Source organism: Delphinus delphis, chromosome 8 (assembly GCF_949987515.2).
Source record: "Delphinus delphis chromosome 8, mDelDel1.2, whole genome shotgun sequence".
Classification (NCBI taxonomy): domain Eukaryota; kingdom Metazoa; phylum Chordata; class Mammalia; order Artiodactyla; family Delphinidae; genus Delphinus; species Delphinus delphis.
The window spans coordinates 65,060,374-65,086,470 of record NC_082690.1 but is presented as its reverse complement, the minus strand read 5'-3'; the positions used below and the strand labels follow the sequence as shown (position 1 = coordinate 65,086,470).

Here is a 26,097-nt window from a genome sequence, read left to right as displayed (position 1 = left end):
GATTGACTTTCTTGATCCACTGCAGCCCCTGCAGCTCTTTGGCCTCAACTAACTGTATATCACTAAGCATTACCCTGTTGAAAACATTGTTTTTTTACCTATAACACGTCGTCTGCCTAATTCTCTCTGCATCTTCATCCACAGAACTTCAAGTTAGAATTTGCTTTAAATTGTGAGTTTGTTCCTGTTGAATTTCATGACATCCGACAAGTGAAAGCCAGTTTTAAAAAACTGATGAGAGCTTGTGTCCCAAGCACCATCCCTACTGACTCAGAAGTGACCTTCCTGAGAGCCCTGGGAGACTCTGAGTGGTTCCCACAGGTAATGTCTGGAGCAGCTTATCTTATAACTCAAGAAAAGAGAGGCCCAAGGGTATACAGAATTGATATTTGAGGAAAAAAATATTATGTTCCCCACTACCTGACATTCTCCCTTGATTGTGTGCCCTCTGTAAAGGGCTTTCAGTTCCAGGGAACCATGTGATACAGGAAATGAAGGGGTAGAATTCTCCATGCCTGGGTTTTTCTCTCTGTTGTTGAAACTTGCTTGGTCTCCATAGGATGCTAAGAAGGAGATTATTATTTTTAGATGGAAACTTTTTGATATACAACAAATTTAAACAACATGTATGTATAGGGCTCCTGCTCTGTTACTAACAGAGTGAGGATCCAGGACAGGATGTGATTGCTAGGTGACTCCAAGGGGCTTTTCCTCTTACTTTCTCACTTTCTATTTGTCTCTGCCTGTTCTGTGTCTCTGGACTGTGGCTTCACTCCCAAGCCAGCCCAACAAAGGCACATTGGTTGCCCTGAAGCCTACCTAAGGTTTAGGAAAAACCACATATCCTTCTTTCAGCTAAGTCAAGCTTGGGATGTTTTTAATTGAACGCTTATTGAGAAATTAAGGAGAAATAGTTATGCCAGCACACCTAACCCACATTTCTTCCAAACCACAGAAAGAAAGGTGTTTATGACATGCATGTTTTAGACGCTGATGCAGATATTTGGCCAAGAGCCTCTCTGCAATACAGCCTTCAGCCTTGTCTTTAGGCCCCTGGTGCTATGTCCATTATTCCTTCCCCCCTTGTAGGAGCACACAGCCCCTCTATCCCCTGTCCACATTGACCTCCAAGCCTCCCGCCTTTTTTTTTTCCTCCTGCTTCTCTTGAGGAGGAAAAAGGGTTGTTTCCCACAGTACATTGGACTAAAAAGAAAAAAAAAGCCAGGAAATGATGTAAGTACCCAGGGCAGTGACTATTCTCAAGGGTACTTAAACTCTAGGAAAACAGCCACATATACAATTAGCTATTATATGAGGCTGTGTTAATTACTGTTAAGGCAATTCAGGATACTTTGAGTACCCATGGAAGGAGCTGATCAATACTCCCTGCTGTCCCTAAGTTATAAGCCCCAGCCCCAAAGTGTTCCTACCACTCAACCTATCCATCTATGTTTCTCCTATTCTGTGTTCTACTCCTTACTTCAAAGTGGATTCATATCAGAAGTTAGTGACTAAAAACAATGGAAAACATTGCCCCACTTGGGATATTGGCAGTTTAAAAGTTAACTCAGAGCACATGCTAAGCCCAAGAGAATTCAGGCCTGGTAATAGTTGTGTTATAGGAACAGTGAATGAGGACCTTCCCATTCTTGACGAGGACATGTGCCTTGTTCCTGTGTTTAAAATAGCCTAGCTCTGGGATGAACTGAGAGAGTGACTTGGACTTATATACACTACCAAATGTAAAACAGATAGCTAGTAGGAAGCAGCTGCATAGCACAGGGAGATCAGCTCGGTGCTCTGTGACCACCTAGAGGGGTGGGATAGGGAGGGTGGGAGGGAGACGCAAGAGGGAAGAGATATGGGGATGTATGTATATGTATAGCTGATTCACTTCGTTATAAAGCAGAAACTAACACACCATTGTAAAGCAATCATACTCCAGTAAAGATGTTAAAAAAATAATTTAAAAAAATAGCCTACCTCTGTTTAAAATATGGGGGTGGGAGTGTTTTGTTTTAGTTCAGAGTTGGATTCATTCTACAAGTTATGTCAAGTAATGTTTAAAATTTTTTTAAACCAGAATGTTACACATTTAGTTTTGAAATCTATGTGCTTTGCTCACACCCTAATTGTTCATTAGGGACTTGGAGTCAGTTGTCTTGGCTTAAAAAGCTGAGCACAAATAAAAGTTTTCTTCCCATTTAATACACAGTACAAATACTTTAGTATAGAATTCACATTTGATAGAAGCAATATCTTTTGTAATTTCTCTGGGGAGATGCATTATATATATTTTGTAATATTTTTCTTTCTCCTGAGATTTTTTTGTAGGTATATTTTCTCTAATATGAGGTTTTTTAAATGAAAAAAGTATACAATTCAGTACTTTTTAGTATATTTACAAAGTTGTGTAGCCGTCGGAAATAGAACTCACTATATCACATAAGAACAAATTTTAAATCTAATAACTATGTTGCGAGGGCCACATAGAGCCTCACTCTTTTCCACTGGAAAGAATTATAGCTCTTCTGCTTTGAGGGGAATCTTGTACGGTCAGTTTATTTCATTAAGTATCACTTGAACACATTGTTTTAAAATGTGTCATTGTTTAATCTTGATTTTGACAAAGAACTTTAAGTATTTAAAATTCATATGATTCTTTTGTCCAAATATTTTAATCCCTAACTTGTTTGATTATCTAAGGTTGATAGCAAGTCTGTCTGTTCTTGGTGCTCAGAAAGCACTTGGTCTAATTGTGGCCTCCTTTCTTAACTCTTAGCTTCACAGGATATTGCAGCTTGCTGTGGTTGTATCAGAAGTACTTGAGAATGGTTCCTCAGTTTTGGTGTGTTTGGAAGAAGGCTGGGACATCACTGCACAAGTAAATTATTAAAACATATTTTCAGATATTTAATTTTATATTTGTATTTTAATTCAGTTATTTTAAAATTCTGCAGATGAATCTTTTGTATAATGACTAATGTGTTTATGGACAGAGAAAGTCCTCTGTTAAACACCACCTGGTATCCATCAAAAAGCTCTGTGCCGTGAGTTTCCAGGCCCTACAGAGCCTGGAGCTCTGGCTCAGGGCATCAGGCTCCCACACCACAGAAGCATCATGCAAGCATGACCAGCGGTGTAGGACATGGACCATCCTTCCCATGTTTTGTCAGTCCTTTCTCTGGTTCTCTGTAAGCCCCTTCTTTACTCACTCCAGAGTGAAAAGGAAAAGTACGAATATAATCTACAGTAAAACATTAATCTACATCTGCCAAAAAGTAGATGTAGGTTTGAACTGATCCTCTGACCTTATTAATTAACCTAGGAGAAGGCCACAGTCAGCAAACTGGCCAGGCAAGGATTAAATTCTTAATTCTCCTCTGAAGGAAAATGTAGCCAAAATGAATTTGAGTCTCAGTTTTTAATGGAAAGTTTGTAGAATTAATTCACTTAGCTGTCCTGGAGCAGTTAGTGAACAAATTTGCCATCCAGGTAACTTTGCTTGTTAATTAGCTGTCATCAAAAGGAAGTGCTTTGTCTTAGAAGCAGGAATTTTTCAGGACTGAAAGTAATGAAGTATCCAACCTGCTTGTACCCTAGGTGACCTCCCTGGTTCAGTTACTCAGTGACCCCTTTTATAGGACACTTGAAGGCTTCCGGATGCTGGTCGAAAAAGAGTGGCTCTCTTTTGGTCATAAATTCAGTCAGCGGAGCAGCTTGACCCTCAGCTGTCAGGGCAGTGGTTTCACTCCAGTCTTCCTACAGTTCTTAGATTGTGTACACCAGGTAAGTAGAGCAAGCTTAAATCGACTTGATACGAGAGAAAGAAAAGACCTAGCATTTACTGAGCATTGCATTGCTGTGCCAGGTACCTTTATGTCACAGCTCTGATGGACTCAGCCGTAAGACTTGCGAAAATCTCAGCAGTAGCTTCCTGGAAATGGAAAAGAAAAAACTAGTTGGTTTCTGAAACTAGGCTAGCTGAGCTGGCTATCGAGCTGGCTCCCAAGTGAAGTGGGCAGCACTCTAAATTACCATCTAATGTAACGGAGCAAACTTGGCTTGTTCTCGAAGGTTTGATCTAGTGTAGAACAGTAAAACTCTCTAGGTGTTGGCCAAGCCTGAAATCCAGCACGTGGTCTTCCCATTTGGGGAGGACCCTACTGTATGCCTGAAAATATAGGAGGTAGAGCTAAACCCCTAGAGAAAGAATCAGGGCCCGACCAGGCAAGCCTCTGAGGTTGAGAACAATGGCTCAGTTCTACTGGGTGACATAATTAGGGCTAATCAAGAGACCAGACAGAGGGCTTCCCTGGTGGCACAGTGGTGAAGAATCTGCCTGCCAAGGCAGGGGATACGGGTTCCATCCCTGGTCCGGGAAGATTCCACATGCCGCGGAGCAACTAAGCCCGTGCGCCACAACTACTGAAGCCCGTGCACCTAGAGCCCGTGCTCCGCAACAAGAGAAGCCACCGCAATGAGAAGCCTGCACACCGCAATGAAGAGTAGCCCCCGCTCACCGCAACTAGAGAAAGCCCACATGCAGCAACGAAGACCCAACGCAGCCAAAAATAAATAAATAAAATAAATTTATTTTTTAAAAAAGAGACCAGACAGAAACCCAGGTGTATAATCCAGTCAAACCCAGTAGGAGCTGGGAGTGGGGGAGATGTGAATGCTCTGGGCTCCCTCTTACCTTCATCTCAGGCCTTGGTCAGTATTGGGCTTGAGAATTGGATGGCACTGGGTTTAAAAGTTGAAGGCATTGGCACCAGTGGCTAAAATGGCCTAGAAAAAGTAAGGTTGACACTTATAGCCTGTTGCGTCTGCACCACAACAGTGAATGGGTTCTGGCATGTCAAACATATTTGTCAGAACAGTGATCCTCTTTGAAATTGAAATACATTGGCCTCAAGTGTCTGTTGGAAAGAAAAGTAAAAATGTTTTTAGGAACCAGTATTGGAACTAGATCATCTTATGTATGGTTATGTTTTGTTTTTTATTCCATTAATCACTTGATCAGCTTTATCAATTCACTTCATAATTTTTTAAAAAATGTATTTAAAGTGTATAATTCAGTAGTTTTTAGTATATTCAGAGTTGTGCAATTACCACAAGCAACTTCTGATTATTTTATCACCCCAAAACAAACTCCATACCCATTAGCAGTGACTTTTCCGTCGACCCCATCCCCTACATACACAAACACTGGAGGTTATGTTTTTGATTGCTCCCATCAGCTTCTTAAAGAAAAGACCTATTGAATAATTTTAGTTGATTTGAGTAGTATCTGGAGAAGCTGGTCACAAGGTTGAGCTTATACTTTTAAACTCTTTGCAGCAAATTATATATTTGCTTCCTGTTTGAATATTAGCTTTTTTATTCAGACATCTTTCGACAAGTACATGAGGGAGAAGTTTGAAGCCCATTGTCTCTGAAACAGAAAGCTTAACTGAGACTAAAGGGGAGGAGCAAGCATTTTTTTCTCACTTCTGGATAGCTGAACGCCTACAAGTTCTTCATGAAAGCACTTCTTATCCTGCACATTGTCTTATTATGCTATGCACAGGCTATTTCCTGCCTTCATGCCTATATCCCACTACCATCTGCAGTCATCATTACTGATATTTCTTGACCGCTTACTATGCACCAGGCACTGTTCTCAGCACTATATTTTACTCCATGATTCTAAGTAATCTTTGAACCTTTTCCTGGCCCCTTCATTTGTATTCTTATGAACTGTGTACAGACTTCCTCAGTAGCATCTGTACACTAGCATCTATCTATTTGTACGTGTCTGTTGCCTTCTACTTAGACTGAGAATTCTTGGGAGAAGGGTCTATGTTATATTAACCTTCATATCCCTAATATCTAATGCAATTATAATTTTAGTCTCTGGAATGTAGTAGACCCTCAGTAAATATGTATAAATGAAAATTTGAATGACCACCTGGTTCAGCCTTGTTGAGGCTCTCACCACCCTTCATCAAGACCATCTAGGGTGTCCTGAGTTGCTAATAACATCTTCTGAATGCTCAGATATGAAGCTGTTACTCTCTTTTACAAAAAACCTTTAAAGCAGACAAACAAAAACTTTCAGTGGCTCTACATTTCTTAAAGAATTACTCTTCCTCATGTCCAATTTGAATATAATAATGTCAAAATTTCACTTGAAAGGCTCTTAAGGCTCCTCACTGGATGCCTCTGTTGTCTTAATAAGTACACTCAACCAATTTTACCCCTGCATTGAAATAATATCACTCTTGGGCTTCCCTGGTGGCACAGTGGTGGAGAATCCGCCTGCCAGTGCAGGGGACATGGGTTCGATCCCTGGAAGAAGTAGTAGTCCGGGAAGATCCCACATGCCGCAGAGCAACTAAGCCCGTGCGCCACAACTACTGAGCCTGTGCTCTAGAGCCCGTGAGCCACAACTACTGAGCCCATGTGCCATAACTACTGAAGCCCTCACGCCTAGAGCCCATGCTCCACAACGAGAGAAGCCACTGCAATGAGAAGCCCAAGCACCATACCAAAGAGTAGCCCCCCACTCGCTGCAACTAGAGAAAGCCCGTGCACAGCAATGAAGACCCAACACAGCCAAAAATAAATAAATTTATAAAAAGAAAAAAAAAAATCACTCTTTATGCAGTTGAATACCAGATGAAGCAGTTGACTTGCTTTTAATGTCTTTGGCGTATAAAAGTGGATATCTTTAAAAATTAAAATCACAATCTTCATAATGTGGTGTTCACACTTAAAGAACATATAGGGATTAAAAAAACACACACAGAAAAAATCAAACCAAGAGCTGGTTCTTTTAAAGGGTAAATAAAATTGACAAACCTGGCCAGGCTCACCAAGAAGAAGAGAGAGAGAACCCAAAGAGAAAAAAGAAATAAAAAAGGAGAAATCTCAACTGATATCACAGAAATACAAAAAAACATAAGAGAATTCTATGAACAATTATATGCCAACAAATTTGACAACCTAGAAGAAATGGCCAACTTTATAGAAACATACAGCCCACCTAAATTGAATCAAGAAGAAATAGATAATTTGAACAGACTGATCACTAGAAGTGAAACAGAATCTGTAATTTAAAAAATCTCCCTGCAAACAAAAGGCCAGGACCAGATAGCTTCACAGGCAAATTCTACCAAACATACAAAGGAGAACTCATACGGATTCTTCTCAAACTCTTCCAAAAGACTGAAGAGAAGGGAACACTCCCAAAGACATTCTGTGATGCCACCATCACCCTGATACCAAAACCAAAGATCCCACCAAAAAAGAAAATTACAGGCCAATATCTTTGATGAATATAGATGCAAAAATTCTCAACAAAATATTAGGAAACCAAATCCAACAACACATAAAAAAGATCATACACCACAACCAAGTGAGGTTCATCACACATTCACAAGGATGGTTCAACATATGCAAATCAATCAGTGTAATACACCACATTAAGAAAAGTCAAAAACCACATGATCATCTCAATGGATGCAGAAAAGGCATTTGACAAAATTCAACATCCATTCATGATAAAAACTCTTACCAAAGTGGGTACACAGGGAACATATCTCAACATAATGAAAGGTATTTATGACAAACCCACAGCCAATGTAATACTCAATGGTGAAAAGCTGAAAGCCTTCCTACTAAAATCTGGAACAAGGATGCCCACTCTCACCCCTTCTATTCAACATAGTATTGGAAGTCCTAGCCACAGCAATCAGACAAGAAAAAGAAATAAAACATATTCAAATTAGATGGGAAGAGGTAAAATTGTCACCATATGTGGATGACATGATACTATATATAGAAAACCCTAAGGATTCCACACAAAAACTACTAGATCTAATAAATGAATTCAGCAAAGTAGTAGGATACAAGATTAACATTCAGAAATCAGTTGTATTTCTTTACACTAACTATGAAATAGAAAGGGAATGTAAAAAAAAAAAAAGTACCTTTTAAAATTGCACCATTTAAAATTGCACCAAAAAAAAAAAAAAAAAACCTAGGAATAAACTTGACCAAGGAGGTGAAAGACTTTTACACTGAGAACTATAAAACATTAATAAAGGAAATTAAGGAGGGCTCAAAGAAATGGAAAGATATCCCATGCTCTTGGGTTGGAAGAATTAATATTGTTAAAATGGCAATACTACCCAAAGCAACCTACAGATTTATGCAATCCCTATCAAATTACCCATGACATTTTTCACACAACTAGAATGATCCAAAAATTTATATGGAACCATAAAAGACCCAGAATTGCCAAAGCAATTCTGAGGAAAAAAAAACAAAGCAGGAGGCATAATTGTCCCAGACTTCAGACAATACTACAAAGCTGCAGTAATCAAAACAGTGGGGAATGAGAGGACTGGCAGGTAAAGTCACCCATGTAGACTTTTTTTAATAAGAATTAAACTGAATCCATGTCAACTTTTTTTTTTTTTTTTTTTTTTTTTTGCCACACTGCTTTGTTTGCAGGTTCTTAGTTTCCTGACCAGGGATTGAACCCAGGCCCTTGGTAGTGAAGGCACGGATGGAGTCCTAACCACTGGACTGCCAGGGAATTCCCATGTCAACTTTTTTAAAAGAATTAAACTGAGAATAGGACACTTGTTTACAAACTTCTTTACTGATTACTTTAAGATATCATCCATAGGCATTTGAAAATATCCATATTTTTGGTTTCACATATTTTTATCCTAAAATTAACTTAAACCTTTTTTATGGCTGAAATAAAAGTTTGTAACTGTCCCTTTTTCATATAATATGTTGAGGTAACATCCTCAGATTTCAAAGGGTGAAATAAAGTTTAAAGGAAGTAAGTTTAACTGCTGTTTCCACAAATGAGGGATTAAAACTCTAATGACAACTTCCCCCACAGAAAACAATTATAAAATGAGACATGGGGAAAGGAAACTTTTCAACAAATGGTATTGGAATAACTGTATATCTATATAAAAAAGTATGAACCCTGACCCTTACATCATTCACAGAAATTTACCTGAAATGGATCATAGATGTAAATGGCTAAAGGAAATTATTCAAGCAGAAAATAAATGATAAAAGAAGGAATCTTGGGATATCAGGAAGGAAAAAAGAACAACAGAAAGTAAAATATGGATAAATACAATAGACTTTTCTCCTCCTCTTCAGTTTTCTAAATTGATGGTTGAAGCAAAAATTATAACAGTTTTTGATGTTCTCAATATATGTAGAGGAAATAGTTAAGACAATTATAAGTGGGGGAGCACAAAGGGATGTAAAGGGAAGTAAGGTTTCTGCACTTCACTAAAATGTCAACACCAGTCGACAGTAACAAGATATGTAATGTAATACCCAGAACGACCACTAAAAAAGCTACATAAAGACATACACTCAAAAACACTATAGATAAATCAAAATAAAATTCTAAAAAATGTTCAGGTAATCCACAGAAGGCAGAGAAAAGAAAACAGAAAGAAAAAGAAATAGAACAAACTGAAGACAAAAAGTAAAATGACAGACTTCAGCCCTAACATACCAATAATTGCATTAAAAATGGAAATGGTCTAAATAAAACATGACGTAACAGTATGCTTTTTATAAGAAACTTGGTTCAAATATGAAAGTATTGTCATAGAAGTTGTATTTATAATAGCCAGAAATTGCAGGAGGGAGGGGACAAAATGTCCTGAAACAGGTAAATGGCTAAACAAACTGGTGCATCCATACCATGGAACACTACTCAGCAATGAAAAGGGGTGAGCTGCTGATACAAGCGACACTTTGAATGGATCTCAAGAGCATGATGTTGAGTGAAGAAAACGCAATCTCCAGTGGTCCCATACTGTATGATTCCATTTATATAACATTCTCAAAATGACAAGATTATAGAGATAGAGAATAAATTATTGGTTGTGAGGGTTTGGAGATAGTGGGGGAGGGGAACGGGTGCGACTATAAAGGAGTAGCATGAAAAACAAACCAATTGTCCATCAGCTGGTGAACAGATGAACAAATTCTGGTACATGCATGCAATGGAATACTACTCAGCAAGCAAAAGGAATGAAATGTTAATATACACAACAATATGGATGAGTCTTAAAATCATGATCAATGAAAAAAGTCAGATAAATCTCATCATAAGGGACTTCCCTGGTGGCACAGTGGTTAAGAATCTGCCTGCCAATGCAGGGGACACAGGTTCAAGCCCTGGTCCAGGAAGATCCCACATGCCATGGAGCAGCTAAGCCCATGTGCCACAACTACTGAGCCTGCGCTCTAGAGCCCGCGAGCCACAATTACTAAGCCTGAGTGCCACAACTACTGAAGCCTGTGCGCCTAGAGCCTGTGCTCCACAACAAGAGAAGCCACGGCAATGAGAAGCCCACTCACCGCAACTAGAGAAAGCCTGCACGTAGCAACGAAGACACAATGCAGCCAAAAATAAATAAATAAATTTATAAAATAAAAGAAAAAATCTCATCACAAGGAGAAAATTTTTTTTCTTTTTATTTATATGAGATGGTGGATGTTAACTAAACCTATTGTGGTCATCATTTCACAGTATATGTAATTCAAACGATCATGCTGTAGCGTTAAACCTATACAGTGATGTATGCCAATTATTTCTCAATAAAAATGGGGAAAATGGGTAAAAAAGACTACAGACTACACAATATATGATTTCATTTATAGGAAACCCTACAAAAGGCAAAATGGTAGTGGTAGAAAAACAGATCAGTGGTTGCCTGGTACCAGTGGTCAGGGGAGGGGGTCGACTTCGAAAGGACATGAGCAAACTTTATAGGATGAGGGAACTGTTCTGTATCCTCACTGTGGTGGTGGTTATACAAATGTATAACCAAATGAACAGTGACCAAAACTAATCAACCTGTAGGCTTAAAATAGGGAAATTTTAGTATATTTAAATTATACTTCACTGAATATGAAAAAAAATTTTTAATTAGTCCAACTTCTTAGTAAACTGGAGTTCTAAAAAAAAAAAAAAAAACCCAGCAGCTCTCTAGTTTCTCTAGAGAAAAATTTGCCATTGTGATACCCAGGAAAGTACTTATAACCCTGGCTGCCTGGTCCAGGGAAATCCCAGTTAAGTGTGCAGAGTTTTACTTTTTCTGTACTGTTTTCAGTCTCATCATTAACCCAGTTGTGCATGGTGTTCCCAAGTCCAGAACTTATCAAGTTTGGTTTTTCCAGAGAACACACCTCTAATCTCTTGCTTGCAAGAAGGTAGTCATGAGGCAGGAAAGACTACATGAGATAGGAAAGGACCCTGGAGGTCTCACCACTGCCTCTCTAGACTTAAAACTAGTTCTCATTTTTAGCCCCCCTTTTCCTCCTATATAGGACTTGGGCCTCTGAGTCCTGAGCCTTTCTGGGTTTACAGGGCAAACTGTTACCTTTTCAAATCATTTTCATCCCAGTGTAGCTTCTCATCTCCTGTCATTTTCTGCTATTCTTCCTTCTGTTTTCCATCTTTCTGAATTTTCTTGGCCTGCTACTGTCTCCCCTCCCTTTCTCCCCACCTCGTTTTCAACTTTTACCTTTTAAAAATTCCTTTCCTCTAATTGAGGGAGAGTTGCTGGGGACTGCGTTTGTATGGCTGAATTTGGCTTAAGTTAAATACAGTATTAAATGTGTTAAATACCCATATTCAACTTGCAGAATTCTGCATACCTAAATATTAGAGTCAGCAAAAGAATCTACTCACAATCAGTAAGAAATTTCAGTTCTGAAACTGAAAACAAAAGTTGACTTTTAATGAAAACTCAATTATTTGTAAGTGAATGCTTCACAAACTGTAGAAAATAATATTGTTCCGGGTCTGAAGACCCCTTTAGTATGATTTCAAATCTGGTCATACTACATTAAAAAAAAATTAAAATATAAATTTTTAAAACTTTGTCTGAACCCTTCAACTTAATACTCTCACACATAATAACCTAAGTTCAGGCAAGTCATGGCAAAGTGAGTGTATGACATTAATTGCAGTATTTAAAGAATGCTTGGCTATGATAGGTGTCAGTTTTGGTGAAGTAGATTATTTTGTGCTGAAAAGGGACAATTTATTCATTCAAAAACAGAAGACTGTAGTTAACAAATAGAGCTTTTGATTCTTGCTGACTTAATTATAAGGTAGCGTTTCATCATCTCCTACATAGTGGTTTTAGGCATTAGAAAATGCCTTCTTCGAATACCTTTCAAGTGAACACTAATGCTCTACATGACTCTGGCTTTTGCCAGACAGTTCGAATTAGTGCTATCCTCAGTCTCTCAGGAGCACAAAACAGAGCCAAGCCTCAACAACATTTTTAAAAATAAGTGCAAAATTATGCAGCAGCTAGCAAAACTTCCCCAGGTGGAATGTGTTCCCTGCTTATTAACCTTTTCTAACATGCCGAATGCCAAAAGGCAGTCCATGGACGTATGCCTAGACTTGCCCATTAGTACTAATAGAGTTACAAAGAAAACAGATGAAGCGCTGATCTCAAATTAGAACTGCCTCATCATATAAAAAGCCATTGTTTGTGCCAGTGTATCCAGGTGTCAGATGAATTATAAATGCTAGATCACAGTTTCATAATAGCAACATCTGGCAGATTTTTTGTTGCTTCTAAAAGAAATTGGCTTAGCTCAAATGATATCATTACAGGATGCTTCCTTTTCTTAAAATAGTTGAACCAAATTCAGAAGGAAAATACATCCAAATACAAAACAAAAATTTTTTTTACCTAAAATTTCTTTTTAAAATATAATACTAAGGGAAAAGATATGTATAATATGAATGAAAGCATGACGTATATGAAAAGCATCTCCTTTATTCCAGCATTAGAGTAAATCTTTGAGTGCGTCTTAGAACTTTCTCATTATTTGCTACTTTGAGAAAAGCAAGTAACCGTTATAACTTTGCCTTTGAAGTTTATTCAAATTGTAAATTGACTCACTCTGGTCTGGCTTTGTGGTATGATTCTCCCTACAGTTACCATATGCCAGCACTATGCTATGTCCTATTCCAAAGAGAAAACCTATTTGCCTTTTAAAGATATGAGCTTTCCCTGTGAGTGCATGTGTGAGGAGCTAAGTCGCCCTCACATAGGTCTATTACTCTAAAATTTATCCATGCATATTGGCAAAATAACTGCAGTTAATTGATTCATGGTGTATTCAAGAGTTTCTGGTGTCTGCCTGCTTCCCAGTCAACTGAAAATTGGCAAAAGTTGACACACTCCAAGCTGATTTATAACAAAGCAACTTCACATTAAAGCTTTTAATATTTGAGCCCATAAAGTAAGTCTGAGTTTGCCTATCAGTCTCATTTACTAATTTTTGATCTTTAACAAATTATTCAGCCTCTCTGTGCTTCAATTTCTTTATATATGTATATATAGCAGAAGGATTAAAAATCTTATGTGAAGTGATTGGCACAGTACAGAAGGTATACAATTAATGTTTATTAAATCTTAATCTGTGAAATAACAAAAACTAGTGTTAGCTACCTATTTTTCTAGGGTGTGTCTAACATACCCATAATTTTTAAAATGTTGATACCATTAAATATAGGGTCTCTTGTAGCTTAATATTTCTAATTCCTGAAAGCAAAATCCAGTTTTAACTTATTATATTTTATTCCCAAAATGTTGATCTCTCCTGGGATTTGAGTCATAGCTCACTTTATGGGCCTTTAAATTTTACAAAGTACTTAATGGCATATGGGCAAAAAATAAGACCCTATAAATTCATATTTCTCCAAATTCCATTTCAGATTCTCTTCCTATAAATAAGTGAAATTGGCAGATTTTACTCCATAATGGAAAACAAAACCAAAATGCCTCAAACAGCTTAGTCTTAGTATTTTAAATCTGTATATTTTTTCTCTTCATCAAGATAAATGCAAAATTATTTTGAACAACAGAATCCAGATGATGACTGAAAGAGGCCTAAAACTCTGTTCATCAGCATATTTGGGGAAATGCTCACATAGAATTAATTTATAGGCTGAGATGCCTGTCATTCCCAATTCTACATAATACAATAAGGCTAAATTTATTTGAAACAGACTTGCCTTTAGGCCCCCCAGATCTTGTGGCCAAGAAGAAAACTAATGAAACCAAAAGCTTTTGTTTGAAAAGATCAATAAAATTAATAAACCTCTAGCCAGACTGATCAAAGAAAAGACACAAATTACCAATATTAGAAATGAGAACGATAACATCCCTACAGATTCTACAGATATTAAAAGGACCATAAGGGAATATTGTGAACAATTTTGCATCAATAAAATTAAAAATTTAGTTGAAATGGACAAATGCCTTGAAAGACACAAACTACCCCAGTCACTCAAGAAGAAATACATAACTTGAATACGCTTATGTCTATTAAGGAAATTGAAATTGTAGTTGAAATCTTTCCACACTGAAAACTTCAGGCCTAGGTGGCTTCACTGGTAAATTCTACCAAGTATTTAAGGAAGAAATAATAGCAGTTCTACAAAAACTCTTAACAGAAAATTTAAGCAAAGGGAGTACTTCCCAACTCAGTCTATGAGGCCAGCATTACCCAAGTCTGACAAAGACAGGGAAAGAAAACTATAGATCAGTATCCCTGATGATCATAGATTCAAATTTTCTAAACAAAATTTCAGCAAATCAAATTCAACAATATATTTAAAAGGTAATATACCATGGTCAAATGGGGTTTATTCCAGGAATGCACAGTCAGTTTCACATTTGAAATCAATCAGTGTAACTCACCATATTAAGGAACTTTAAAAAAAACCATACATCATCTCAATAGATGCAGAAAAAGCATTTGACAAAATACAATATCCATTCCTTGTGAAAATTCTCAGGAATCTTCTCAAACTAAAAATAGTATCTATTAAAAAAAAAGTACAGCTAACATCATACTTAATAGTGAAAGACTGAACACTTTCCTCCTAAGATCAGGAACAAGATGTGAATGCCTGCTTCACCACCTCTATTCAACATTGTACTAAAGGTCATAGCCATGCAATAAGGCAAGAAAATGGTAATAATAAAGACATTCATGGGACTTCCCTGGTGGTCCAGTGGGTAAGACTCCATGATCGCAATGCAGGGGGCGCAGGTTTCATTCCTGGTCGGGGAACTAGATCTCACATGCCGCAGCTAAGAGTCTGCGTGCCACAACTAAGAAGTCCGCATGCCACAACTAAGAGTCCACATGCCACAATGAAGATCCCTCGTGCCACGACTAAGACCTGGCACAGCCAAAATAAATTTTTTTTAAATTAAATTGAACATTTGGGGAAAAAAATTAAATGATTTTAAAAAGACATCCACGCTAGAAAGGGAAAAGTAAAACTATCTTTATTCACAAATAACATGATGGTCCATGGAATCTATCCCCGCCCCCCCCCCATAAAAGAAAAAAAGCTACTAGAATAAATGAGTTTAGCAAGGCTGCAGAATACATGCTCAGTATACAAAAATCAATACTGGCAATAAACCACTGGAAAACTGAAACTTAAAAATCATTACCATTTACAGCAGTATCAAAAAACATGAAAGAAATCTAGCAAAATACATTAAAGACCTGGACACTGAAACTATAAAACATTACTAAGAGAAATTAAAGACCTAAATAAATCAAGAAATACCTGTTGTTCATGGATCAGAAAACTCAATGTCGTTAAGATGTCAGTCTCCCCAAATTAATCTAAAGATTCAGTGTAATCACAATAAAACTCCTAGGAGGCTATTTTGTAGAAATTGGCACTTATTCTAAAATCCATATGGAAATGCAAAGGATCTAGAATAGCCAAAGCAACTTTGAAAAAGAACAAAAGTGGAGGACTAGCACTATCTGATATTATTATAAAAGTATAATAATCAAGACAGTGTGGTAATTGGTACAAAGATAGACAAACAGATCAATGGAATACTGTCCAGAAATAGTTCCATACATATATATGGACAACGGGTTTTTGACAAAGATGCAAAAGTAATAGGTAGAAATACGATGTTACTTATTTGTGGAATCTAAAATATGATACAAATAACATTTACAAAGCAAAAACGGACCTAGAAAACAAATTTATGGTTACCAAAGGGTAAACGGGGTGGGGAGGGATAAATTAAGAGTTTGGGATTAGCAGGTACAAACTACTACATTTAAAATAGATAAAAAGCAAGGTCCTACTATATATATAGCACAGGGAACTGTATTCAATGTCCTGTAATAAACCATTATATATATATATAACTGAACCACTTTGCCATACACCAGAAACTAATACAACATTGAAAATCAGCTATATTTCAATTAAAAATTTTTAATGAAAAAAATTTTAAGCAATAGGTAGAGAAAGACTAGTCTTTTCAACAAATGGTACCAGACAATTGGATTTCCAGATGCAAAAAAAAAATTAACTTTGACCCATGCCTTGCATCAATATAAAAATTAATTCAAAAGGGATCATAGATCTTAAATGTAAGATCTACTATAAAACTTCTAGAAGAAAACATAGGAAGAAATCCTTGTGATCTTGGGTTATTAGGCAAGGATATCTTAGATTCAACACCAAAAGCATCATCCATAAAAGAAAAAATTGATAAATTAGACTTTGTCAAAATTAAAACCTTTTGTTCTTCAAAAATCACTGTTACAAAAATGAAAAGACAAATCACAGAGTGGGAGAAAACATTTGCAAATCATGTCTGCTGGAGGACTCGTATCAAGAATATATAAAGAATTCGCAAAACAATATATAAGAAACAACCAACCTATTTTTTTTAATGGCAAAACATTTATACTGACCATCAAAGATATATAGGTGAAAAATTAGCACATGAAGATACCTGATATCATTTATCATTAGGAAATGCAACTTAAAATCAAAATAAGATATTACTAAATACCTATTTTCATGACTAAAATTTTAAAACTGACCACCCCAAGTGTTAGCAAGGATGTGGAAGAACTGGAACTTTCTAACACTGCTGGTGGGAATATAAAATTATACCATTGTTTGAGAAAACAGTTCTTAAAAATTTAAACATACCTACCTACCAGGTGATTCAGCATTCCATTCCTAGGCAGTTACACAAGAGAAATGAAGTCCTTATGCCCATAAAAGGACTCATACATAACTGTTCACAACAACATTATATGTAATAACCAAAAATCTAGAAGCAACCCAATGTCCATCCACAGGTGAATGAATAAACAAATTGTGGTATATCCATGCAGTAGAATACTATTTAGCTGTAGGAAGGAATTTAGTACTGCTAACCCAACAACATGGATGCATCTCAAATAATTATGCTTAGTGAAAGAAGGCATACAAAAAAAGAGTACAGGGCTTCCCTGGTGGCGCAGTCATTGAGCGTCCGCCTGCCGATGCAGGGGACACAGGTTCATGCCCCAGTCTGGGAAGATCCCACATGCGGCGGAGCGGCTAGGCCCGTGAGCCATGGCCACTGAGCCTGCGCGTCCGGAGCCTGTGCTCCGCAACGGGAGAGACCACAACAGTGAGAAGAGGCCCGCGTACCGAAAAAAAAAAAAAAAGAGTACATACTTATGATTCCATTTATATAAAGTTCTAGTAAATGCAAATTAATCTGTAATGACAAAAAGCAAATCAGTCATTGCTTGCAGAGGAGGGTGCAGGAAGATGCAAAAGGAGCACAAGGAAACTTTTGGGAGTTATGGATGATATGTTCACTATGTCGATTGTGGTGATGATTTCACAGATGTGTGGAGACGTCAGAAGGTATCAAATTGTACACTTTAAATATATGCAGCTTATTGTATGTCAGTTATACCTCATTAAAGTTGTTTAAAAAAAATCCTGCGGCTAACAAACCTCTAAACTCTCATGCATTCCCTGTAATAAGTTCTTAGAGGCAGTCTCTTTGGCCTGATCCCATTTCATCTATTAAAACAATACTTAACAGAAGGAGAAGGAAGCACGTGGATTGTGCCTTGTGGAGACCACTGTGGGGGGATACAGCAGAAGAGGCCAGGTGTCCCATTGACGAGGAAAAAAAGCCAATTAACTGGAAAAATTGAGTCCCTGGGATGTAGGACTAAATGGTGGAGAAAGCACCAGATTTTGTCTTGTGAATACAATCAGGTCTTTGTTTCTCATTATGGTAAGAAGACATTTCAGAAAATCCCTTGTATTTCTTAATGTCGGATTCCAAATGTGGTTATCTAGGCATTAATCAACCCAGCATTTGACTCAGGTCAATTTGATTTTTTTTTTCATTGAAGAAATTTTCATGCTTGTTGCTTAAACTGTTGCTACACAGTAAAAAAAAAAAAAAAAAAAAAAAAAAAACAAATTGTTCAGCATCTTCTCTTCTACTTCCAACAGACCTGATAACTGACTCCAGTATGAGGACAGACTGTTTTTTTTCCCCAAGCAGTTAGCGACTGCAGGTGCCATTGTGGCACACAGATGCAGACACTGCTGCCCCCAAGCTCTCACACCTTAATGTTTTCTAAGCACCAATTCCAATTCAAGCAAGGCTGGTGCCAGCGGCCTTGGAGAAGTGTTAGCTTTTCTAACGTAATTGTGGAGTGCAGGGTTTGTGGTGAGCCCAGTCACTCAGTACAGTGGGCTATGAAAGCATTTTTCCACTTGTAGAGGAGTGCTTCTAGTCCTAGCATCTGATCTCCCTGAAATGCCTGTAAGTTCAACTTAAGGTCGTATTCGTCATCATTTCCATTCTACTTTACCTCAGAAGTGGGTCATGAAAATTATATTCCTAAGCGCATTAAATATCAGAATAATCAAGGAAAGATACAGTTATGTGTGAGGCAAGTGGTTTTTATGGAGAACAGTCATTGAGAGAAATGTTTTGTTATTCTGGAGCTTTGTTTAATAAGTTTTTAAAAGAGTTTTTTGAACTGTCATGGACTGGGTCAGTGGAAATAGCCCTGAACTCTTCTTCCCCTGGACACAGTGAGCCAAGGGTCTGGCCTGTGATTACCAAGGTTTATTCCAGGGGCTGTTGGGGCAAAGTTGTTCTTGGAGCTCACCCTGCCCAAGCACATTGCAGATTCTCCTCCCTGAGATTCTCAGATTGGTAGAGAACCAAGTTCTATCCTCTTGGACCTGTCTCCTTCTCCTGTCACACCACCCACAATCCAGGTCACCCCCCTCCATCATGTGTGCACCAGCCCCTTGAGGTGGTGCTACTGATTCTGAACCAGGAACCCAGGCTAAAGAGTTTAAGTTCTAAAACGTAGCATATGGCGCACAACCTCGCTATTCAGAGCCACATCCCAGTTGTCTCAGGGAAAGTGTTCCTGTCCTGGGGAGACCAGAACCAACTGGAAGGGCAGTGGCTTAGGTCAAGAAAGCAGGTCCACAGTACACAAGCCCATTGCTTAAGAGTCAAACTCTGTTTTAATACATCTTCTTAACATCCATTTTATGTTGTATTACTTATAATCTAAAATTTTAGTTCAATGTAAAAGCCAGAAAAAATGTTATAGAAAAAAAACCTTTAATCATCACAGAAAACTAGGTTTCTAATCAAATGATAAACATTGATAAAATCACTGATATCCAGATCATGACTTTAAATTCCCACTGATCTGTTGGGTAATCAACATATTGCACACATGTCTGCTCTGTTTGGCTGACCAAGTGTTGGTCTACATTGCCAAATTAAAACATGGAGAGGAAAGCTGGCTTTTAGACAGCCTGCCTCCAGTATTCATTTGAAACAGCTTTTAAGTAAATACAATTATGATTGGAACTTATCTCAACCAAGCAAAATTCTCTAACTGGTCATGAGAGAGTGAGCAATCCAAAGGTGAGATTGCTGGGTGGACTGGAGAGCATCACAAGGTCATCAGCCTATCTTCTGCCACATGAGATGGCTCCATGGAGTCTGCGTACAGGTTGCCTAGAGCACGCTATAGCTCAGTGACCGTTCCGGACTCTGCCTTCCTCCCACCCTCCCATGTCATTCCCTCATCCTTATTCCTCTCCCAGTGACCTCACTAAGTTACTGATGGAAAATTAATGTTAAAAGGCATAAGCTCCTCCCCCTTCCCTTGGCACTTGAACATACCTTTCTTTTTATCTACTCTTCTGTCCCTCCTCATTTTTAAGGCTGTTCCCTGTTTCTGGACCCTTAGCCTCATTCATTCTTGCTTTCCCAGGGCCTTACTCTCTTAGTTATCAGCTCTTTCTCCACAGTTTATTCTCTCTCTGTTGGCTCCTTCTACATTGCCCTACATTTCCCGACATTTCTTTTGTCGGGAAAACGTCTCTTGCTGTCGCCCCAAACCACCACCTTCTCTTCTCATTCCTGTCACTGCCAAACTTCTGTAAGCATAATTTTTCTTACTGTATTACACACTATTACACCACAAATGCCTAGAAAGCAAGAACCACAACTTAAGATAATTTGCATATCAAGTATCTAGCACAGTATAAAGTAGTGAAGGAGGCACAGCCCGAGGAGCCTAGCAAGCCAGGGTTCAAATCTGGGCTCACTAGTTGCTGTGAATGACCTTGGGTAAATTATTTAATCTTGCTCATCTTCAGCTTCCTCATTTGTAAAGTGGGGGAGGGGAGGGTAATAATTCTCATCTTCACAGGATCTGAATAGACATTTTTCCAAAGACATACAAACGGCCAAAGGTACATGAAAAAGTGTTCATCACTCACTAATCATCAGGAAAGTACAAATCGAAACCACAATGAGACATCACCTCACACCTGTTAGAATAGCTGTTATCAAAAGGACAAGAGGTGACAAATGTTGGTGAGGATGTGGAGAAAAGGGAACCCTTGTTGGGAATGTAAATTGGTGCAGCCACTATGGAAAACAATATGGAGGTCCCTCAGAAAGTTCAAAATAGAGCTACCGTATGACCCAGCAGTCCCACTTCCGGATATATTAGAGGGAATGAAGTCATTATTTCAAAGAGATATCTGTACTTCCACATTCATTGCAGCATTATTCACGATAGCCAAGAAGTGGAAATAATGTAAGTATCCATCTATAGATGCATGGATAAAGAAAATGTTATATATATAAACATGAGAAATTCATTCAGTCATGAGAAAAAAGGAAATCCTGCCACTTGCAGCAATGTGGATGGAATCTGAGGGCATTATGCTAAGTGAAATAAGTCAGAGAAAGATAAATACTGTATGATCTCACTTATAGGTAGAATCTAAAAAAGCCTTACTCATAGGAACAGAGTAGAACGGTGGTTACCAGGGGCTGGGAGAGATGTTTGTCTTCCAGGTATAAGAGGAGTAAGTTCTGGAGATCCAGTGTACACCATGGCGACTATAGTTAACAAATACTGTATTCTATACTTGAAAGTTGCTAAGAGAATAGATCTTAAATGTTCTCACCACCACCAAAAAAAAAGGTAATTGTATGAGGTTATGGAGGTGTTAACTAACCCTCTTGTGATAATCATTTCGCAACAGATACGTGTATTAAATCATCACATTGTACACCTTAAACTTACACAATGTTATATGTCAGTTATATCTCAATAAAGCCGGAAAAAAAGAATGCCTATCTTGCAGTGTTGTTATGGAGATTATATGAGATTACGTTTATAAAAAAAACCCCTAGCATGGTGTCTGTCAAAAGGCTGGTTCCTTTCCGACTTCCACTCATGGTAGGGATTCAGTTGACTGAGTGACCAAATGGTCTCCTGCATATTTCAGGTCAGCACTCAGTGGCATGGCATCCACTTTTTGTTCCATTTGATTCTTATTCTTTTCTTTGCCTTGTGTGTTTCAGGTTCACAACCAGTATCCAACTGAGTTTGAATTCAATCCCTATTACTTAAAGTTCTTGGCTTTCCACTATGTGTCTAATCGCTTTAAAACATTTCTCCTGGATTCAGACTATGAAAGATTAGAGCACGGTATGTGTTTGCATGCCCTTATTCCATCTTTCTTGTTAGTTTTATGTGTTTTTAATTAAAGACACTAATAAAATAACCACCCCCGAGTGTGGCAAGGCCACTTTAAGGTTTTACTCTACAAACTACGAAAGTAGAATGGACATGAGTGAGTGAGATTATGTGCTGTGTTAGCTCTTAGGGGCTCCAAGTGGTCATCATGTAGCACCTTTGAAAAGTTAAATCTGCTTATTACTATTTTATTATCTCCAAGCAGTATCACTGTTAGTGGAGAAACACTTGATTCATAGTTTTTCCATCCCTGGTACACTCTGGTAGGTAAGCTGCCTGCCCCTGGAAGCAGTCTGTATAGCAGTTACAGCCATGGGCTCTGGAGCAAACAGAACAGTTAAATTTCAACACTGCCAGTTACCAGCCAAGTACTTTGGACAGGTTAGGTACCTCTCTGAGTTTCCTCATCTTTAAAATGAGGATAATAATATCACCCACCCCTTTGGGCCAGGATGATCCCATTAGGAAATATTTGTAAATTTCTTAGCACAGTTGCTAGCACAAAGAACTCAACAAATTTTAGACATCACCATTGTTATTATAATTTTTAATAGCAGTAATAGTTGTAAAGAGTAGATTCTCAAAAGCCAGTCAGCCCCTGTGAAAACATTTCCCCAAGGGGACTTCTACATTCTTACTTTTGCTGTTTTTATAGTTGGGGGGAAAGGGGGATACACATGAGTATTTTTGTTAAGAAGACAAGTAAATAAAGAAAATCAGTATATTATATTGACTATTTTCAGTATATTATATATACCTGAATATTCATAAAGAAGACTCTCTTAATGGCTGAAAATATTTACTAATGTTCTCAGTTTAAAATATGAAAGCAAAGAAATACTGCTTTTCAGTGCATGCTATTAAAATTATCTAGCATGATATTTCATACATTTGGTAAAGGAGACAGCACTGATGAGACCATTTCCTTTCCTGTTTGTACTTCCAGACCTCTGTTGACTCATAAAATTGTCATTCCACACATCATAATCAGAAACCTTAATTTTTTAAGCACCCGTGTGTTGGGAAGACATTAAGTAGAGCTGGTTACAGTGGACATTAGAGTCACTTGGAGAACTTTTTTAAATGACTGATGTCTGGGGCCCATCCTCAGAGATTCTGATTTAATGGGTCTGAGGTGAGACCTAGGCACTGGGATTTTTTTAAGCCCTTTTTTTTTAAATGAGTGGCCAGGGTTGAGAACTACTCTTCTGCACTCTACAGTTGAAAGGTAGAGAAGAAACATTAATTAGTCTTGGGGGCCCCTCATATTATAGGATTTTGTGCAGCCTTGGGTATGAGACCCTCTTTTATGATAAATAAAATGCTTGTTGACTTTTGCCTGAATCTTTTCATTCAAAGCAAGACAGCACTGCTACGAGAGGCACCCTTCCTGGCCTTTTAAAGAAATACCTCCTGCCTCACCCTAACACATCTTCCTCTCTATTAAAAATAAAGTGGGCTCATGTGAGTAACAGATTGACTGTTTGAAAGGTACAAATATAGTACCTGAAGTGCCCCCCCCCCCAACAAATTCAGCTTTTGTGTTTAAGTCATCCAAGGATACGGACCGCATCCTTCTGACATCCAAAGTCTCCATGACCATGATTTGTGGTATATATAAACTACCAAAGAAAACACTTTAAATAGCTTCATAATAAACAGCCAACAACTTTAAAAAGAAACATAAAATTATGTTTTTAACTGAGTTTCATCAAATCATTTTCCTTCCATTTTCTCTTGAAAAATGTGTAGAATGTCTCCTGGCATGGACCTCTATGAATCTAGATATAGACGCGGGATGTCGATTGGAAGGGAGTCATGCTGTCCTGCTAAATGCTTGGGAAAACTTTATCCCAGGTTTTTCTTCCATTTGGATTTGTTTCCATATAGCTATGAAGTCCATTCCTATCTTTAGCTTTGCAGTCATTTTCTAAGGCTTCTGCACGTGCGCTGCTGTTTCTAGAGCCGTGTGAAATATTCCATTTTTCATCTGCTACATGCGTCATATTTTTAGGCAAACTGTTGATTTATCTGACTTCTGTTTTGCTGATTTTTTTTTTTTTTTTTTTTTGGCGGGGGGATCTACAGGAACTTTATTTGATGATAAAGGAGACAAGCGTGCCAAAAGAGGAATTTGTATTTGGGAGTGTATCGATAGAATGCACAAGAGGAGTCCCATTTTCTTTAATTATTTATATTCACCAGTGGAAACAGAGGTACAGAAAGAAAGCATTTATGTTTCATTTTTGGAATATTTTGTGTTAAAGTTTTCCTTACTTTTTGAGCATATATAAGCTGTTTAAGCGTTTTATAAACATTCGACTAGGTTTCATACCAGAAGCTATTTAAAAGTTGATACACTATGGGTTTAGGTTATGATGGAATGGAGACGGATACCAAATTCTTGACCACAAAAATTAGGAGCTGGCCCCCCAACCATAGAAAGGATAACTTCAAGAAAGTCAGAGCAAGTCAACTTTCCCTGGGAAGAAAGAACAAACAAAACTTGAAACCTTAGCAGGCCGTGTAAGCAGAAAAGATTTCCCTAAGTCCATTTGTACCAAAGCCATGGAAGAACCCCTGTGAGAAGCAGGGATGTTTGGAGCCCAGCCCAAGAAGGATGACCTCTCAGGGACAGCCATCCTCTGCCATGCATGTCTGCATGAAATAGGCTCTGCAGTGGAGTAGACCACCTTACTCAGGAGCAAGGAAGGCCTGGCCCTGGGCCCCATGCAGTAGGACCTCACCCTGGCCTTTCTCCAGATGCACCCTTCTCATGAGGTGAGGTGTATGAAAAACCAAGGGTACATGCTTGGATGCCTCTCCTTCATCTAGACCATGCTGTGGCACTTCAAGATTCCTTGCCCAAATTCAAGTTAGTCACCAGACCACTTCCCCAAGCCAGTGAATGTATCCCTAAGCTAAAAGGGCAGCTAAGGAGTAGCTGTTTGGACAGGGAGTAGACAAGAGTTTAGCTGCATGGGCTGGGGTATATACACATGTTCATAAGAGACCCTCAGAATATAGGACAGAGCTGGGTCAAGAGGAGCAGGGCTTTAGGCCAAGAACTGGGAGCTGGGACCAGCTTTCCCAGTGCCACCACTTCCTGGTGTAGAATTCCCAGAAGTCCAAGAATTCTCAATTGGAGCCTGGCCTTCTAGGTCATTAGGAAGTTATATTTGTCAAGGTAGTAGCATAGAACATATTTTATCTAATAGTTATGTTGATGTATAATGTTTAAATGTATAGATATATGGTATTTGAACCTCTATTCATACTTTTTCCCTGGACCCTGCAATGTTAGGGGCTGGCCTGCCAGTAAGCTTGGGGCACTTTGGGGTCAAGATGAAACTATATTTCAGAATTTTCTTTATACAGGCCCTGAAGCCCAATGTAAATGTTTCCAGCCTCAAGAAGTGGGATTACTATGTAGAGGAGACCCTTTCCACAGGGCCTTCATATGACTGGACAATGCTGACCCCTAAGCAGTTCCCCTCCGAAGACTCTGAACTGACCAGAGGAGCTGGGCCCCAGAGCCAGAGGAGAACAGTGTGGCCATGCTACGATGATGTCAGCTGTGCTCAGCCCGACGCTCTCACCAGCCTTGTCAGTGTAAGTCAGCCGTGTGTAGACACACTCTTGGGGCACCAGGGGACCTGGAGGCACATGAGGCCTCAGGAACTGAGCTTAGTTAAGACTGGTTCACCAGCTCCTGGACATAGCTCTCCTTACTTTGGGTTAGCACTATAGCTAGCACTACAGGAGCATAAGGACACCAGATTTGCTCCCATGGATCAGTGGGGAACCAGGCTCAGGTACTGGCAAAGAGTCTCAGTAAAAATGAGCTTTTCAGCGTTAGAAGGAAGCATTCGAGCAAATGGAGCCGTTTGCAGCTTCGCAGCTGTTTCAGCTGGCCAAGCAGCCTGAGTCAGGCCTGGGCTATGGCTTTTGTGGGTGCCTTACTTCCTCTGGTCAGAAGTGTGGGTAGCTGATGGCCTGATGGGAGCACTGCCAACCATCTTCTACAAGGAATATTCTGGAGTGAAGCCACCCTGGCAGTAGCTACCCTGATGAGAACAGCAGCCCTGAGGAAAGGGTTTGAGCCCAGATACGGGCCAAACAGTTCCT

The 26,097-nt window shown here is 38.6% G+C and overlaps 1 protein-coding gene across 2 annotated transcripts in view; it reads left to right on the top strand.

Moving 5' to 3' along the window:
- The window catches only part of SBF2 (SET binding factor 2), a 453,477-nt gene that overhangs the window by 418,760 nt on the left and 8,620 nt on the right, over positions 1-26,097 (top strand). Inside the window, exons 30-35 of one of the 2 annotated variants that reach the window (XM_060018482.1) lie at positions 145-321; positions 2,783-2,884; positions 3,604-3,789; positions 21,795-21,921; positions 24,058-24,185; positions 25,348-25,581. In XM_060018482.1, coding sequence (XP_059874465.1) covers positions 145-321; positions 2,783-2,884; positions 3,604-3,789; positions 21,795-21,921; positions 24,058-24,185; positions 25,348-25,581 — 954 coding nt within the window. The remainder of the gene's footprint in view (positions 1-144; positions 322-2,782; positions 2,885-3,603; positions 3,790-21,794; positions 21,922-24,057; positions 24,186-25,347; positions 25,582-26,097) is intronic. The other variant, XM_060018483.1, reaches the window with a different exon arrangement.